This window comes from Micromys minutus (assembly GCF_963924665.1).
Source record: "Micromys minutus genome assembly, chromosome: 28".
Classification (NCBI taxonomy): domain Eukaryota; kingdom Metazoa; phylum Chordata; class Mammalia; order Rodentia; family Muridae; genus Micromys; species Micromys minutus.
This window is the reverse complement of record NC_137963.1, coordinates 36,576,713-36,592,010: the sequence shown is the minus strand read 5'-3', so window position 1 is coordinate 36,592,010 and position 15,298 is coordinate 36,576,713. Positions and strand designations below refer to the sequence as shown.

The 15,298-nt window shown below is 50.4% G+C and overlaps 1 protein-coding gene across 2 annotated transcripts; it reads left to right on the top strand.

Moving 5' to 3' along the window:
- Positions 1 to 206: 206 nt before the first annotated feature.
- Positions 207 to 14,170, top strand: NANS (N-acetylneuraminate synthase). Of its 2 annotated transcripts, none has more exons than XM_080940066.1 (6): positions 207 to 354; positions 3,250 to 3,465; positions 9,230 to 9,329; positions 10,160 to 10,314; positions 12,014 to 12,280; positions 13,232 to 14,170. In XM_080940066.1, exons 1-6 carry the CDS (start codon positions 223 to 225, stop codon positions 13,439 to 13,441), a joined length of 1,080 nt encoding a protein of 359 aa, XP_080796192.1. In that variant the 5' UTR covers positions 207 to 222; the 3' UTR covers positions 13,442 to 14,170. The 2 variants fall into 2 exon arrangements, with proteins under 2 accessions (XP_080796192.1, XP_080796193.1); XM_080940067.1 differs by having other exon boundaries at positions 13,189 to 14,170.
- Positions 14,171 to 15,298: the final 1,128 nt, after the last annotated feature.

Below are 15,298 nucleotides of genomic sequence, written 5' to 3'. Positions count from 1 at the left end.
AGGCACAGGCAGAAACCCTGCCAAGGGCTCCGCGCCGCTGGGGGGGCGGGGCTTGCTATCCCCGCTCTCTGCAGAGGAGGGCTCCGATTGGCTGTGGAGAGAGACGGGGCGAGCGGATTGGCTGCGCCGCGGCCGCCGGCTGACGTGGCGGGGCCGAGACCTGCGGGCCTGCGCGGCGGGTGCGGAAACGCTTCGGAGAGCGGAGGGGCGCCGGGGAGCACCATGCCGCTGGAGCTGGAGCTGTGTCCCGGGCGCTGGGTGGGCGGGCAGCACCCGTGCTTCATCATCGCGGAGATCGGCCAGAACCACCAAGGAGACCTAGAAGTGGCCAAGCGCATGATCCGCACTGCCAAGGTGAGGGGCGGGGCCCGGGAAGCTCCGCCGAGGGGGAGCGGAGGACTTTGAAGGGAGCCCGGGGATGGGGGGATGGGGATCAGGTTAACGGAGGGGCCTGGGAGAGTTCACGGAGGGGTTCGAGAGAGCGCGGCGGCGATTGCCTTTCGTCCTGTGCTTCGCGTGTCTCTTGCCCCGACTCCCCTACTCAGTCTTCCAGCTGCTCTTGCTCGACCCGTCGTCATTCTTCTCCTTTCTGGTTACATCAACTTCTACCCTGGTCTGGCACGCTCCGGTGGCTTCCTACCTAACCAGAATCTTAGGGACCCAGCCCCTTCCTGCTTGTCATGTGTTACCTCAGAGATCCTCCCGTGACATTTGTCTACAGTCCTTGGAAGTGGATGTGGCTTTTTCCCCACCTCTCAGTGCCGGTGTTTGGATTACTAAGCGGTAAAAAGTGCAGATCCGGTTAGGGAATCTCGACGCCTGGCTTCATGGAGTTGTGATGAAAACCTGGCTTCATGGAGTTGTGATGAGCCAGAAGGAAATAAGTGACAAGCACAGGAGTTGGTCCAGGGCTCCTTAGGTGACCACTAACTTATGACTATGCGCTCACTTCTCTTAGTAAATGTCCACAATGTCTGCCCTGTGAAGTTTTGGTTTGCTATCTTGTTAATGGATTGATTGTTGTTATTGTGTTTGGAGACAGAGTCTCACTCCGTATTGTAGATTGGTTTAGGACTTACTTTGTAGACCAGGCTAGGCTCTCAAACTTGGAGCTGTCTTCCTGTCATAGTCTCATAGTGTTGGGAGTGAGTATAGGCATTTCCTGGGGCTGGAAAGATGGTTCAGTGGTTAAGAACGCTGACTTCTTTCCCAAAGGACCTCAGTTTGGTTCCCAGGACCCACATGGTTGCTCACAGCCATATCTAACTTCAGTTCTGTCTCGGGGATCTGACATTCTTCTCATCTCTGTTCACACCACACACACACACACACACACACCACTCTCAGAAAACAAAACAAACAAAATGACATAGCTTCTGCTACTGTTTATCAACGCTGTTCACCTAACGTCACACTATCTCAAATTCATTTTTCTCTTACCCTTCCTCAGAACTAACTAGCTGGCCTTGTGACCACTAAAGGACTTTGAAGTAATAACTACTAGCAGGTTTTAGATTCTCGTTCCTGAGATGCTGAGCTCAGCGCTTTTACGGCCTCCCTCCTATAACGTTAATTCCTGCAATGCCTGTCAGCACTTCATTGATGCATTTGGTCCCAGCACTTGGTAGTAGAGGCAGTCAGGTCTCCATGAGTTCGAGGCTCACCAGGGCTACATAATGGGACCTTGTTTCGAAAATGTATAATTTTTAATCTTCGCTTTACACACAGGTTTCCAGCCTTCCGGAGTGTAAAGAGGGAAATTCCTGCTTTTAATTTAAAGGAACGGCCTGTTTTTCCAAGGCGTGACCTCTTTGTATGATGAGGTTGTAAAACCTAGAAATATAAAACCATGCAAACAGAGTTATAGTTTTTTTCTCATAGGTTTTATTACCGGAGGGCAGTGGGGTTGGGGGACACAGTGATGGGGTTGGGGTTGTAAGCAGGAGCCTGGCCTAGAGTCAGGATATTACGAGTTGACTGGTCCCGAGCAAGTGGCTTTTTAGCCTCGGATGTTTCTTATTTCACTCTGTATGGTGCTTTAGAATTTAAAGCAGGAAAGTGTCTTGCGGTCCCACATTGACTTTGCTGCCGTTCGTAGCAGGAGTAAGAGTTGTTACCTAGAGACTGTAGTGTACAAGCTCACTTGCTCACTGCTGAGTCTGCTGTTTGTTTTGTTATAGTTGGAGTGTCTACACACACTTGTGGGTTACCGAGACACTCTCCAGTCCAATAAAATACCTTTTTTTAAAAAAAAGACAAGATCAGACTATAGCAGTCCTGGATAGCTTGGAATTTACTATGTATACCAAGCTGGTCTCCAATTCACAGCAATCCACCTGCCTCTGCTTCCTAAGAGCCTGGGATTAAAGGCACACAACAGTATAAAAAGGAAGTATAAAGTGTTTTTCCCTATGATTTATTTATTTAAACTATGTTTATGCTTCTGTGCCAGCAGGGGCTTGGGGAGGACAAAGGTGTCGGAGCTCCCTGGAGCTGGAGGTATAGGCACATGTGAGCTGTTCGATGCTGGGAGGGAGCTGAGGGTCACTCACTGTTCTATATAGCAAGTTCCAGGCCAGCCAAGGCTGTTTACTGAGGCAGTGTCTTACTGTATACTTGTTTTATAAAAAGATTCTTTGAACATACACATATACACTGTAACTATCTTCAGACATACCCGAAGAGGGCGTCAGATCCCATTACAAATGGTTGTGAGCCACCATGTGGTTACTGGGAATTGAACTCAGAACCTTTGGAAGAGCAGTTAGTGGCTCTTAACCACTGAGCCATCTCTCTAACCCTAATAATCCTTGTGTGTGTGTGTGTGTCTGTGTGCACACGCGCGTGTGTATGTTTGGAGGTCTGAGGTTCTAGGCAGGGTCTCTCCTTTTGTGTGGGGCCTGGGATCAAACTCAGTTCGTCAGGCTTAGTAGTGAGCAGCTTTATCCTATGAGCCATTTTATAAGCCCTCTGTGATTTTTTTCTGGGGGGTGGGGGAGGAGACAAGGTTTCTCCCTAAATACATTGCTCATGAATTTGGTTAGACTGGCTGTCGGGCGAGCCCCAGGGATGGGTATAGGCACATGCTACTGGCTCTTTTACATGGGTGGTGGGGATTGAGCTTAAGCCCTTGTGACCTCACTTCACGCACTGAGCATCTCTGTGGCCACAGCCCATTTTCTCTAAACATAATAATGTCATATCGCTCTGTGCTCCAGGTCACTGAAAATGTCTTACCCGGTGTTACAGGAGTGCGGGGCTGACTGCGCTAAGTTTCAGAAGAGTGAGCTGGAGTTCAAGTTTAACCGCAAGGCCTTGGAGAGACCATATACTTCGCAGCATTCATGGGGGAAGACTTACGGGGAGCACAAACGGCATCTAGAATTCAGCCACGCCCAGTACAAGGAGCTGCAGAGCTATGCGCAGGAGATCGGCATCTTCTTCACTGCCTCTGGAATGGACGAGGTGAGCGCTCAGCTATGCAGCAGCTGCTTGGGAATCCACGGGATGCAGATTTTTGTGTATTGATGACTCCAGCTCTCCTTCTCCTGTACTGTGTCAGCTCAGTGGAAAGCCAACAGACTGGAAGCCCAGAGAAGGGATTTTGAGAAGAGAGTACCATAGTTTAAAAAGTTACGTCTGGATCAGAGCAGCCACACTAGACCCCAGGGTCCTTCACACGGTGGGAAAGCCGTCTAGTTTGGGAACATACCCCTTGCTAGCTAGCTCTGACTGGCTCACTTCTGTAAGCCAGTGGCTCAGAGGCTTGCTGTGCTGACATCCTAGAAGGGTCCAGCTGGTATTGGGCCTCAGGTCTGTTTTGTAATATAACTTCTTTCCTCTGTGTGTGCAGCCCTGGAAGTCCAGGAACTCCCTCTGTAGACCAGGCTGGCCTCGATCTTAGAGGCCTCTCTGCTTCTGCCTCCCAGAGTGCTGGCATTAAAGGGATGTGCCACCAGTGCCCGGGTTCCTTCTGTACTTTGATTCTGTGCTCTCTCTTTTCTGAATGTCAAAAACTTGAGTCTTAGAAGCAGGAGATTGGTACAGAAAGTTTAGAAAGCAGGAACAAGAGGGACTGGCCTGTAGTTCCTGTTACTCTCTCTGTTAATTTCCTCCCTGAGTCTTCTGTGTATGTTGTGGCTGGTTACTCCTGGCTCGTTACGTTTGGGTTTGTGTGCTCTTTTCCCAGTTAGTGTTAGAACACAGCTTTACTCTGCCTGTGTGAAGGCTCTGATAGCACAGCAGTGTCTCTTTTGGAGGATAGACTAGAATGTTGGGTGTTGTTGTTTTAGACACGGAGTCTTAGCACACAGCCTTGGCTGGTCTGGAACTCACGGTGTAGACTAAGCTGGCCTCATGATTCTCCGACAGAATACTGAGTACAGCCGTTGTAGACACATAGCAGGCCCACCTGCTTTACTTTTAGTTTCTTTTCTTTTTAATATTTATTTATTTTACACGGTAGCTATTCAGACACACCGGAACAGGGCATCGGATCCCATTACGGATGACTGTGAGCCACCATGTGGTGGGTTGCTGGGCATTGAACTCAGGACGCCCGGAAGAGCATCAGTGTTCTAACCACTGAGCCATCTCTCCAGCTCTACTTGCAGTTTCTTATGCCATGAAGCCAAGCCAGGGATGATGGGCCCCACTTGTAACTGGCATTTGGGAGGTGGAGAAGGCGAATGAGTTCAGACCAGCCTCAGCTACGCAGTGAGTTTGAGGTCAGCCTGAAATACACGAGATTGACTTAAAACAAGACACCAAGATGAGTGTCCTTGCCCTGTGTCCTCGGGTGCTTCCTCAGAGTTGTTTCTAGAAGTGGCTCCTAGGCTAAGCTGTGTGGACGTGCTTTTGCTGCCTTTGGATTAGTCCCTCATTTCCTTAGAGTTTTGAAGCATTCACTCGTGCATGTGTGAATACACAGGAATACACATGTATACACACACCATCTCTGTCTCAGTGTCTTACCTAGGAGTACTGGGACTAAAGGTGAGCCCTACCTCACCTGGTACCTAAAACACACCTCTGCCTTTGTGTTAGTCTTCCAGACTTCCAGATATTTGTACTTGTAAGCAGTGGTCCTTGTAAAAAGACAGGAAGCCTCAAATGGTAGCTTGTGCCTGTCATCCAGCATTGGTAAGTTTGGGCAGGAGGATTTGCCGTGAGTTCAAAACCAGCCTAGTGAGTTTCAGACCAGTCAGAGCTACAAAGTGAGATCCATCCCAGTAATAAATAAATGGCGCCTCTGAGATGCTGGTCAGTAATGTCAGTTGCTGCCAAGCCTGATGATCAAGGGTTCAGTTTCCAGGCCCCTCACGGTGAAAGGAGAAAACCAAGTCCTGCAAGTTGTCCTTGGATTTCCACGAATCTACACGTGCACCGTGGGCCTCATGCCCCTCTGCTTTGAATAAACACATGTGCAGAATTAAAAGTAAATGAACAAGCCAGGTGCTGGCAGCGCACGCCTTTAACCCAGCACTCGGGAGGCAGAGGCCAGCGGAGTTGCGGCTAGCCTGGTCTACAGAGTGAGTTTTGGAGCGGTCAGGACTACACAGAGAAGCCCTGTCTCAAAAAACAGACAGATAGACAGAAGAATGGATAGATGGATGGACGGACAGAAGGATGAGGGAGGCAGAGAGCTCAGGCATCAGCTAGACCACACTTTGCTCACGTCAAAGCCTTATGATGCGATGACGTAGTGAGCCGTCCTGTCCTGTCCTGACAAACTGAGTTTCATCTGTAGAACTTGGAGGAGTTGCTTTTCTCCTTCCATCATGGGATGGGGTAAAAAGCAAACAAAAAAGCTGGAAAGACCAATAGTCCCAGCAGTCGGGACGTGGAGTCTGGAGTAGACCCAGCCATAGACAGCCTGGGCAGCAGCACAGCCTACAAGCCGGAGGTAATACAGCTTTTCCTTACCGAAAACTGGCTTGATCTCCCTGCTCGGGACGGGGGCTCATTTGTTTGAGACAAGCCTCCCAGCTAGCCTGGGACAGCAAGGCAGAAATGGGTCGGAGACCTTTACAAAAGAGCGCACTGATCTTGCTGTGCCAGACCTCCTTAGAGCTGGCTTGGTTGGGTTCCGCCTGTCCTCCCGTCCGCCACCTGTCTCTGAAGCAGGCGGGTCCCATGCTCACCTCCTTGGCTTCCTTTCCCACACTTCATTTAACGAGTTCTGTCTTTCTCGGTTGCTCCAGCTGTTCCTGGCGGCTCTGTGTGCTCAGGAGAGGTTAGGGTGTAGCAGGATCTTACGGAGCCCGAAACGGAAAAAGTTCCTAGGACACGTGTCGGGAAGGTGTGCAGAGAGGTGTGGACTTTAACCAAAGAAAGCTGCAGTACTGCAGACTGGTCTTCCGAGAGTTGTTTTCTTCCTCTTCCTCCTCTTCTTGTTTTGTTCATAGCCAGACATACCTTCCCATCTACCCCCCAGTACTGAGGCTTCTAGCAGAGAAGCCCAGAGCCTGGTGGCCCTGCTGGGGACCTGCTCGGTGACTCTGCTCCTGCCCCTGCCTCTTTCCTCCCTCCCCTGACCGCCTGCTGCCTGGTGCCTCTGACAGGGCTGGCCTGTCTTTTTTGGTGCTGTGCTCTGTCGATATAAAAACCACAGCTCTCATCTTAAAAGGAGAGTTTATTCTGGAGCCATTCTGAGTGACAAGAGCCTGGGAGCACAGATTTAGGTTACCCCAGATTCCATGTTCCAGTATAGAAGCAGTTTGACAAGGTTTTTATAGTGTTACAGAACGGCATCATAGGTCAAGGTACCTTTCAAATACATCGGAGAGTATACCAGAGAGGTAGGAAAAGTGAGGCGGGGAGCTGTCCTACGGCCCAGGATGCTCTCTGATGGCATTTAGCTCCTGGATTGGTAGAAGCTAGTGTGCTCCGCTAAGTTAGCAGTGTCTAAGAGGTTTTTAGGTATTACCAAGAGGTTTTAGTTCAGATACAGAGAGGGCAAGGCATGGCTTTTCCAGAAGGTTAAAACTAGCCTGAGATAAGTCATTGGCTTCTGAGCTACAGAACTCCAGTCTTTACACAGTACTGAAGTCAGGTCTCCCAAGAGTTGTTTTCGTTTTCCCCTTCCTTCTCTTCTTGCTTTATTCACAGCCAGACATACCTTTTTTTTTTTTTTAAGTAATTTTTGTGGTCACTCACCCCTGCACCCCAGTTTATCACCATGGGCTTCTTTTTCTTCTCTGGAATGATCCCCAGCTGAAGGGGTTTTAGAAAAGCCTCAGTTCCCCAGTGTGGCTGACCATGTCTGCAGTCCCAGCATGCAAAGCAGGGCTATGAGGGAGGCAATTTGAGGCTAGCCTAGGCTACGTATGGTAGTGTTCTTTGAAGAAAGAGAAGCCCTAGCCTTCTTCTTTCTGTAACTCCTTGGAGCACAATGCCTCTTAGTATACACACAAGAAAGAGCACATACAGCCGGTTCTTACTTTATTCTGTGTTTATTTTTGAGGCAGAGTCTCTGTTAGCCACACTCCAGAGATCCACCTGCCTCTCTCTGTCTTTGGAGTGCTGGACCACAGCCATGCCCACTGCCTGCTCTTAATAAAGGTTAAACAGTTCTGAGTCAGTCAGCCAGGCATGGTGGGTGCATGTCTCACTTGGAGACTGAGGCAGGAGAATCAAGAGTTAGACGCCAGTGTAGACACACAGCAAGTTTCCGGCCAGCCTGTCTCAGAAAGCAAAGAAAAGCAATCCTAAGTCAAGTCAGGTTGATAGACTTGGCTTTAAGATCACACAGGTTTATATCCTGGAACCCTCTAAGGAGTAACAAACTGGTCAAAGTTCCCTTAGCACTAATCTGCAGGGGGTGGCCTGTTTCATTCACTAAGCCCAATCTGTTTATTGATTGGATTCCTTTGAGGCAAACCGACAAGAGGAAGGGATAGGGCTGTCTGGCTTGTGCCAGGGAAGGGGGTCTCACAGTTGTAGGGCTGTCAGAGGAAACCAGCAAGACCTGACCTGAAGGGTTACAGATGGCAAGGTGATGAACCAACGTGGCAGTTCTCAAAATGGCCACTAGGTGGCGATGGTTCCCCAGGTGGATTATAAAATGAGGCTCGCTCCTTCTGTCAGTAAAAAAGAAAAACAGTATGCAGATGATAGAATTCCACTTTATATTTCACGGTCCTTGTAGGTAAACCTTTTAAATATTTTTTTTTCTGTACCAGGTGTTTTTGTCTGCTCTTTGCTAGAGGTTCCAAAGCTGCCAGGAGGGTAGATGGAGGTCTTTGCAATGGATTAGTTTAAAGATTCTTTTTCTGTTTTTCAGGTTGTTGTTCTTTTTTTCTTAATATGATTTATTTTTATTTATGGGTGTGGATGCTTTGCTTACAAATATGTCTGTGTGCCGTTTCTATGCGTTGGAGGCCAGAAGAGGGAAGGAATCAGGTCTCCTAGAACTGGCGTTACAGATGGTTTTGAGCCTCCACGTGGGCGCTGGGAACCAAACCTGGGTCCTCTGGATGAGCAGCCAGTGTTCTAACCCCTGAGCTATCTCCTGCCCTTGCTTTCTTTTTCGAGACACGTTCTTATGCCATCTTGGCTGAGCCGGAACTTGCTGTGTAAGACCAGGCTGATCTCGAACTCCTATCTACCCTTAGTTCCTGCAGTTTAGCAGAATCCGAGATTCTGCTTGTGTGTGTGTGTGTGTGTGTGTGTGTGTGTGTGTGTGTGTGTGTGTGGTGCTAGGGCTCGAACCCAGGGCCTCACAGGCGAGGGAAGTGCTTACCCATTTCCTCCAGTCCTGAGATTATCCTGGAACCCTTTGCTGACACCTCCAGCTTCTGGAGTCTTCTGACTGCATCGCACATTACAGGGTTCACTGAGTCCGAATGTGGCCGGCTGCTGATCAGCAGGTCAAACCAGGACACAGGTTCTCCACTTGCCCCTCTGGTCGGATTCAATGCCTTCTTTCTGGTTGTTGACCTTTGAGGGCCAATCACTTTCTCCGCCTGGCTTCGGGGTCACGCACAGGTCTCAACCCTTTTTGCTTTTGTTCATAAGTCCTTGGGGAAGGAACAGTCTGGCCAGAGGTGGTGTTTCTTTTACAGATTCTTGTGGCAATTGATGGTGGGGAACAAGCCCTGGGTGTGACAGATGGGTGTGCAGACATGTGATGGCATGTTCTCTGGTCTACACTGGGTTCCTCTGTCAACTAGTCCTGTACCCCAAGGACAGTGGTGAAATGTATTCCCTCTGGTTTTTTTTTTTGTAGATGGCAGTTGAGTTTCTACATGAACTGAATGTTCCCTTTTTCAAAGTTGGATCGGGGGACACTAACAATTTTCCCTATCTGGAAAAGACAGCCAAGAAAGGTAAGCATCTTTCCCTAAAACTAGACCCCAAGCTTTGTGTTTCTGTCCCCTCGTGGCTGCTCAGTATGATAGTACTCATGAATGCTCAACTCTGTTTGTTTTTGGTTTTGTGTTTTGAGACAGGGTCTCTCTGTGTAGCCCGGGCTGACCTCAGACTCCTAGAGCTCTGCCTGTCTCTGCCTCCCCAGTACTGAGGTTAAAGATGTGCACCATCACCCCAGCTTTGGAGACTCGTCTTAGAAACCTGTTTCTACCCTTCTCTTTTGGGACAGTGCTAGGGACTGAGCCCAGTGTCCTGGCACCTGTATGAGTATCCAGCCACGGGGCCACGCCCCTGGCCGGTGGAGGAATCTCTTCCTAATGTCTCTACATGACACTAAATAGACGCCCCATGTGAATGACCTCCCTTCCCTCATTTCAAACCCAGGATGGACGCAGGTTGTATTACCAGGATGTTCTGTACTTGTCTCATAGGCAAGGCATCAGAAGCCGTCAGGACAGGGCCCTATGCAAGCCTCTCTCAGCTGTGCTCTTGCACTGGGGAGACACCATATTGCAGGTTGTGTATCTCATGTCCAGAATGCCTGGGACCAGGAGAGTATTTGAGACTTTGGATTTGTAGAAAGAGATGAGATGAGGCCTATCTGTGCTGTGCAGCCTCTGGACCTGCAGAGGCGCCTCTCTTCCCCTCGGGACTGAGACCCCTTGGCGTGCTTCCCTTTGCTGAAGCGCTGCTGAGGGCAGTGCGTTTTCTTCTCAGTCTCTGCGGAGTATTAGATGTGGGTGGGGGAGCGTCTGAGCCGCTGTGAAGAAGGTACTGGCTTCTCCAGGTCGCCCCATGGTAATCTCCAGCGGGATGCAGTCAATGGACACCATGAAGCAGGTCTACCAGATCGTGAAGCCCCTGAACCCCAACTTCTGCTTCCTCCAGTGCACCAGCGCCTATCCACTGCAGCCGGAGGATGCCAACCTGCGTGTCATCTCGGTGAGCGTGGAGGCCCTAGCCTCTCGTATAACAAAGTTCTCACCAACTGTGGAACTCTTGTTAAGCTTATTTATTTATTTCTTATATATAAGCACACTGTCGCTGTCTTCAGACACACCAGAAGAGGGCATCAGATCCCATTACAGATGGTTGTGAGCCACCATGTGGTTGCTGGGATTTGAACCCAGGACCTCTGGAAGAGCAGTCAGTGCTCTTAGCTGAGCATCTCTCTAGCCCGGAACACTTTATAATTTACAGATCCTGTCTTAAGTGTGACAGAATCTAATTAGACCTACGTAGCCAAGGAAATATACATTCCAAAGAAGGGGAGTGTAAATTAAAATGTATAACACCAACCTTAGTTTCTTCCATTTTGTGTGTGTGTGTCTGTGTGTGTCTGTATATATGCATGTATACCTTATAATTTATTTCTTTTCTTTCTTTTTTTTTTAATTCTTGAGTCAAGGCCTTACTCTGTAGCCCTGGCTGGCCTGTAACTCACTATGTAGACCAGGCTTCTGCCCCTGTCTCTGCCTAAGTGCTGGGATTAAAGGCCTCCAGAGAGGTTAACGTAATTAACGTTTAGTGTCTGACTCCGGGTGGTCCCCGAGTCCCCACCTTCAGAAGTGCCATCTCTCCTCTCTGGACACTGCAACAAGGAGAGAGCGGCATTGCTGGCCCACGCAGTCACAGTACCCACAATTCCCTGCCTTGCAACCTGTAGGCCAGATCTCCAGGCCTTTGTCACCTAACGTCCCTAACCTGCTACTAACCCCACCTGCACCTTTCTGCCTGGTGGCATCACTGGCAGTGCCCCCTCAACTGAGGAGGGCTCGGTGCATCAGGGAATTGTGGGTAACGTGTTCAGCATTCTTCCCAGCAGGATGTCCTGGGCCTGGGCTGTGTACATAACTAATATTTCTCTGTGCGGTGCACTTGGCTTCGGCCATTCAGGCTCATTAAACGGGGCAGGTGTTCTCTGGGGAGCTCAGGCCCCCATGTCAGTTATGATGTTGTTCTCGGTCTTCACGGGGTTGAACAGTCACAGAAGGTGTTGGTTTGTTAACGTGTTTTGGATCTGTGTATGTGTGTTCATGTACCATGGCATGTATAGGGAGGCCAGGCCTGTGGCTTCCTGGGATCAAGCATGTCGTCAGGCTTGGTAGCAGATGCCTGCCTTTATTCTCTAAGCCATCTTGGTGACCCACAGAAGGCATTCTCAATGACAACAGCGACTTTTACAGTACGGTGGGTGTCTTAGGGTTCCTTTTGCTATGACTAGACACCAAAGTAACTTGGGGAGGCTAAGTGTCTCTCTCTCACAGTTCCACATAAGTGTCCAGCAGCAAAAGCAGTGAGGGCGGGAACTCACGGGGTGGGAACCTGGAGGCAGGAGCTGAAGGAAATGTCCTACAGTCAGGTCATTTTCTCAGTTGAGGCTTCTCCCTGTCCTGGTTACTCCAGCCCTTATGTCAAGCTGACACAGGACTAGCCAGTACAGTGCCCTTCCTGAATTCCCAGCAGCCCTCAATGAGTACTTTTATTCTTCTCACAAAGGATTGGTCAGAGTGCCTTACTGCCTCTCGCCTGTGGCTGCTCTGCTCTTGACTGGCTGAAACGGGGTGCTGTTCAGATCTCCCTGACGAGGAGAACGTGTGTGAAGCCCGAAGGGTAGACACTTCCCTCTTCTCTTTTACAGGAATACCAGAAGCTCTTCCCTGACATCCCCATAGGGTATTCTGGCCATGAAACGGGTATCGCCATCTCTGTGGCCGCAGTGGCTCTGGGGGCCAAGGTGTTGGAACGTCACATCACCTTGGACAAGACTTGGAAGGGGAGTGACCACCTGGCCTCACTGGAGCCTGGAGAGCTGGCAGAGCTCGTGCGGTCTGTGCGCCTGGTGGAGCGGGCACTAGGCTCCCCGACCAAGCAGCTGCTGCCCTGCGAGATGGCCTGCAATGAGAAGGTGGGTGCTGCCTGACTGCCTGGCCTTATGCTGAGGAGTGGGGCTCCGGGTGACCTGTCTGAGTCTGGTGGAGCTGCTGAAGGAGTGTCCTACCCATCCTGAGCATCATCATATGTGAGCTGCAGGGAAATGTGTTCCAGAAGAGAAATTCAGGCTTTCTCAGCCACTTCTGGTCACATTAGCTTTCCCACTAAGGCTCTGAAGCCTGTGGCCCTAGGACTCTGGACCCCAGGGGATGTGAAGTTCTGAGATGGTCAAGCCTGGGTCACTTGGAGCAGGCATACTGAGGCAGGGGAAGTACAAGGATGCATGGGGTGGGCCAGCATGGGTAGGGCTGCTGATGGGGGGGGGCCGGGGGGGGTGTGAAGCTGAGGCATGCCTCCTGGCTTCTTGGAAGCTGTGGCCCGGTCCTTTCTGCGTTTAGAGCCTGGAGCCGAGGACTGCCGGGTGCAAGACTCCTCACCTGCAGTTGTATGGGTTGGGCAGAGTCCAGACACTGGGTGTACATGAAGAACACTGTCGTCTTTTATTCCAGGGGAGACCGCCTGCTGCCCCCTTAAATAACACGCGAAGTTAGCAGTAAAGGAATAGTCACAGCCTTGCAAATGAACTGGAGAGAGTTGGGAGGGAAACCGGTGCGAAGCTGCAGGAGTTATATGTGGATGTGGTGCTTAAAGCAGAGAGTGAGACATAGCAAGGCTTCTTCCTGGTGCTAACGTCCAAGCAGAATTAGAACCCAGGCTCTTGTGTGTAAGCTGGATCTGTGCGCCTGCAGGGCCTGAGCCTTTCCACTGTAATGTCCTCTGGCTGTGTCTTTTTTTTCTTCTGTGAGGTGCTGCTGTGGGTACGGTGGTGAGAGTAAATGGGACATGCGGTGAGGTCCCATTACAGGGACGGCAAGTGTGTAGGAGTTACGTCTAGGACCTGACACTGAGCTTGCTTTGTCTACAGCTTGGCAAGTCCGTGGTAGCCAAAGTGAAAATCCCAGCAGGCACCGTCCTGACCCTGGACATGCTCACTGTGAAGGTGGGGGAGCCCAAAGGCTATCCTCCTGAAGACATCTTCAGCCTAGTGGGCAAAAAGGTGCTGGTCACTGTGGAAGAAGACGACACGGTCATGGAAGAAGCCGTGGAAAGTCAGAACAAGAAAATCAAGGCTTAGAATCAAGCGCCACTCCAGCTTCTCAGCCACCCCACTGCTGCCATCCAGTTGGGTGCCACCCTGTCACAGTGGCCACCTGTGTCCAGCCCATTGGAAAGGAAGAACTGGGGAGGCTGTTCTGCTTTGAGGTGTCCAGCCAGATAAGGCAGCCCAGAGCAGATGCAGCTCCTCTAGTGGTTCTGTGTGGGTCTGGTGACATCTTGAGCCTTCATGTTCCCACTCTGTAGAGTAACTCCAGGGACCTGAGCTCTCAGTTCCTCCTCACAGAGCACCGAACAGTGGGCATTAGACTCTGCCTGAGGCCCTGTGGGCAGGGACAAGCTCTCCTGTCTCTATGAGCAAAGGCAGGGACAGGGCACAAATTGTCACCATCAGAGGCCTAGGGACATGGTTCTTAGCAGCCAGTCCCTTTCTCAGAGGCCTTGTCCTCAGATAGCAGATGCACAGTAACCCACAGTACAGTTGATCACCGAGGCAGGGGAATGTGAGGCAGGGAGGAACATGGGTCTGTAAGGGGGTGGCAGGGTGGAGCATGGAGTTCGCACTTCTTAACCATGAGGGGGTGATGCAGAAATCAACCCCACCGTAAGCACCAGTGTCTTGTCACATATGACAGATTACAATCCCAGACAAAGGTCCCATTGTTTGATTTCTTTAAGTGCAATTAAGTGCATGAACTCTCAGAGGTTCGCTGTCACATTTCACTTTGTTCTTTGGAATCAATGCCGAGATTAATCATTTTGTTCTTTTCAAGTATCTCCTTGTCTTTATTTTAAAACTTTTTTTTTTGAAACAGGATCCCACTCTATCCCTGGCTGCCTTAGAACTGGACTCAGACCCTGAGACCTGCTTGCCTCGCCACCTGAGGGCTGAGACTAAAGCCGTGCGCCACCATGCTTGACCTGTATTCACTGTGTGTGTGTGTGTGTGTGTTTGTGTGTGTGGATATGTCCACAGCACAGGACATGGGTGTCAGATCCCCTGGAGCTGGAGTTATAAGCAGTTGTGAGATGCTTTTGATACGACTGCTGGGTCCCAAACTTGGGTCCCCTGTAAGCACAATTTGAACCCTTAACCACACCAGACTGTCACCTCTCCGGGCCCAGAGTGGCCTCACTCACTCTCACTCCTATCTGAAATGTATACTTGGCCCCAGCAGTTTAATTTGAACTAGGACTTCCCTCTTTTGGAAGCGAGGATAACTTGTGGGGTGGTGGGAGTGATGGGTGTACGGTTTGTAGCTGGACTGGTTCGTAGCCCATTCCCACCCGACTCAGTAGGAAAACTCAGGTTTGGAAGGCACGCCTAAACACTTGTGGCATCTCCAGACAGGGCTCACTGAGCTGACTGCACCGGGAGGCAGTGACCTGGGAAAGCCTCCGAGAACTTTCAGCTAGTTTAGCCTTGTAGGTTGGGCAGTAGCTGAGGGACTGATTGTGTGAGGGCTTGGGGAATGTCTAGAAGCTGGGAAGTGATGGTTTAGTAGGAGTGGCGTGTGGGGAGGGGTCAGAGCCTTCCAAGTTCCTTAGGGAATGGTGAACCAACGATTCCTTTTTTTCTTTACATTGCTTTTATGTGTATGGTTGTTTTACCTACATGTATGTCTGCACCACACGTGTTTCTGGTGCCTACAGAAGCCAGACGAGAACGTTCAATCAGGCGGAGATAATGGTTGTGAGCCACCACGTGGTGCTGGAAACTGAACTTGGGCCTTCTGCAAGAGCCACCAGTGCTCTGAACCAGAGACTATTTCCAGCCTCTCCCATTTTTGTTTGTATATGTACGGGTGGGTGTGCACTCTTCAGAGGCCAGAGGACAACTTTGGTTCTAGCCTTGCACCATGTGGGCCCTGGGGAT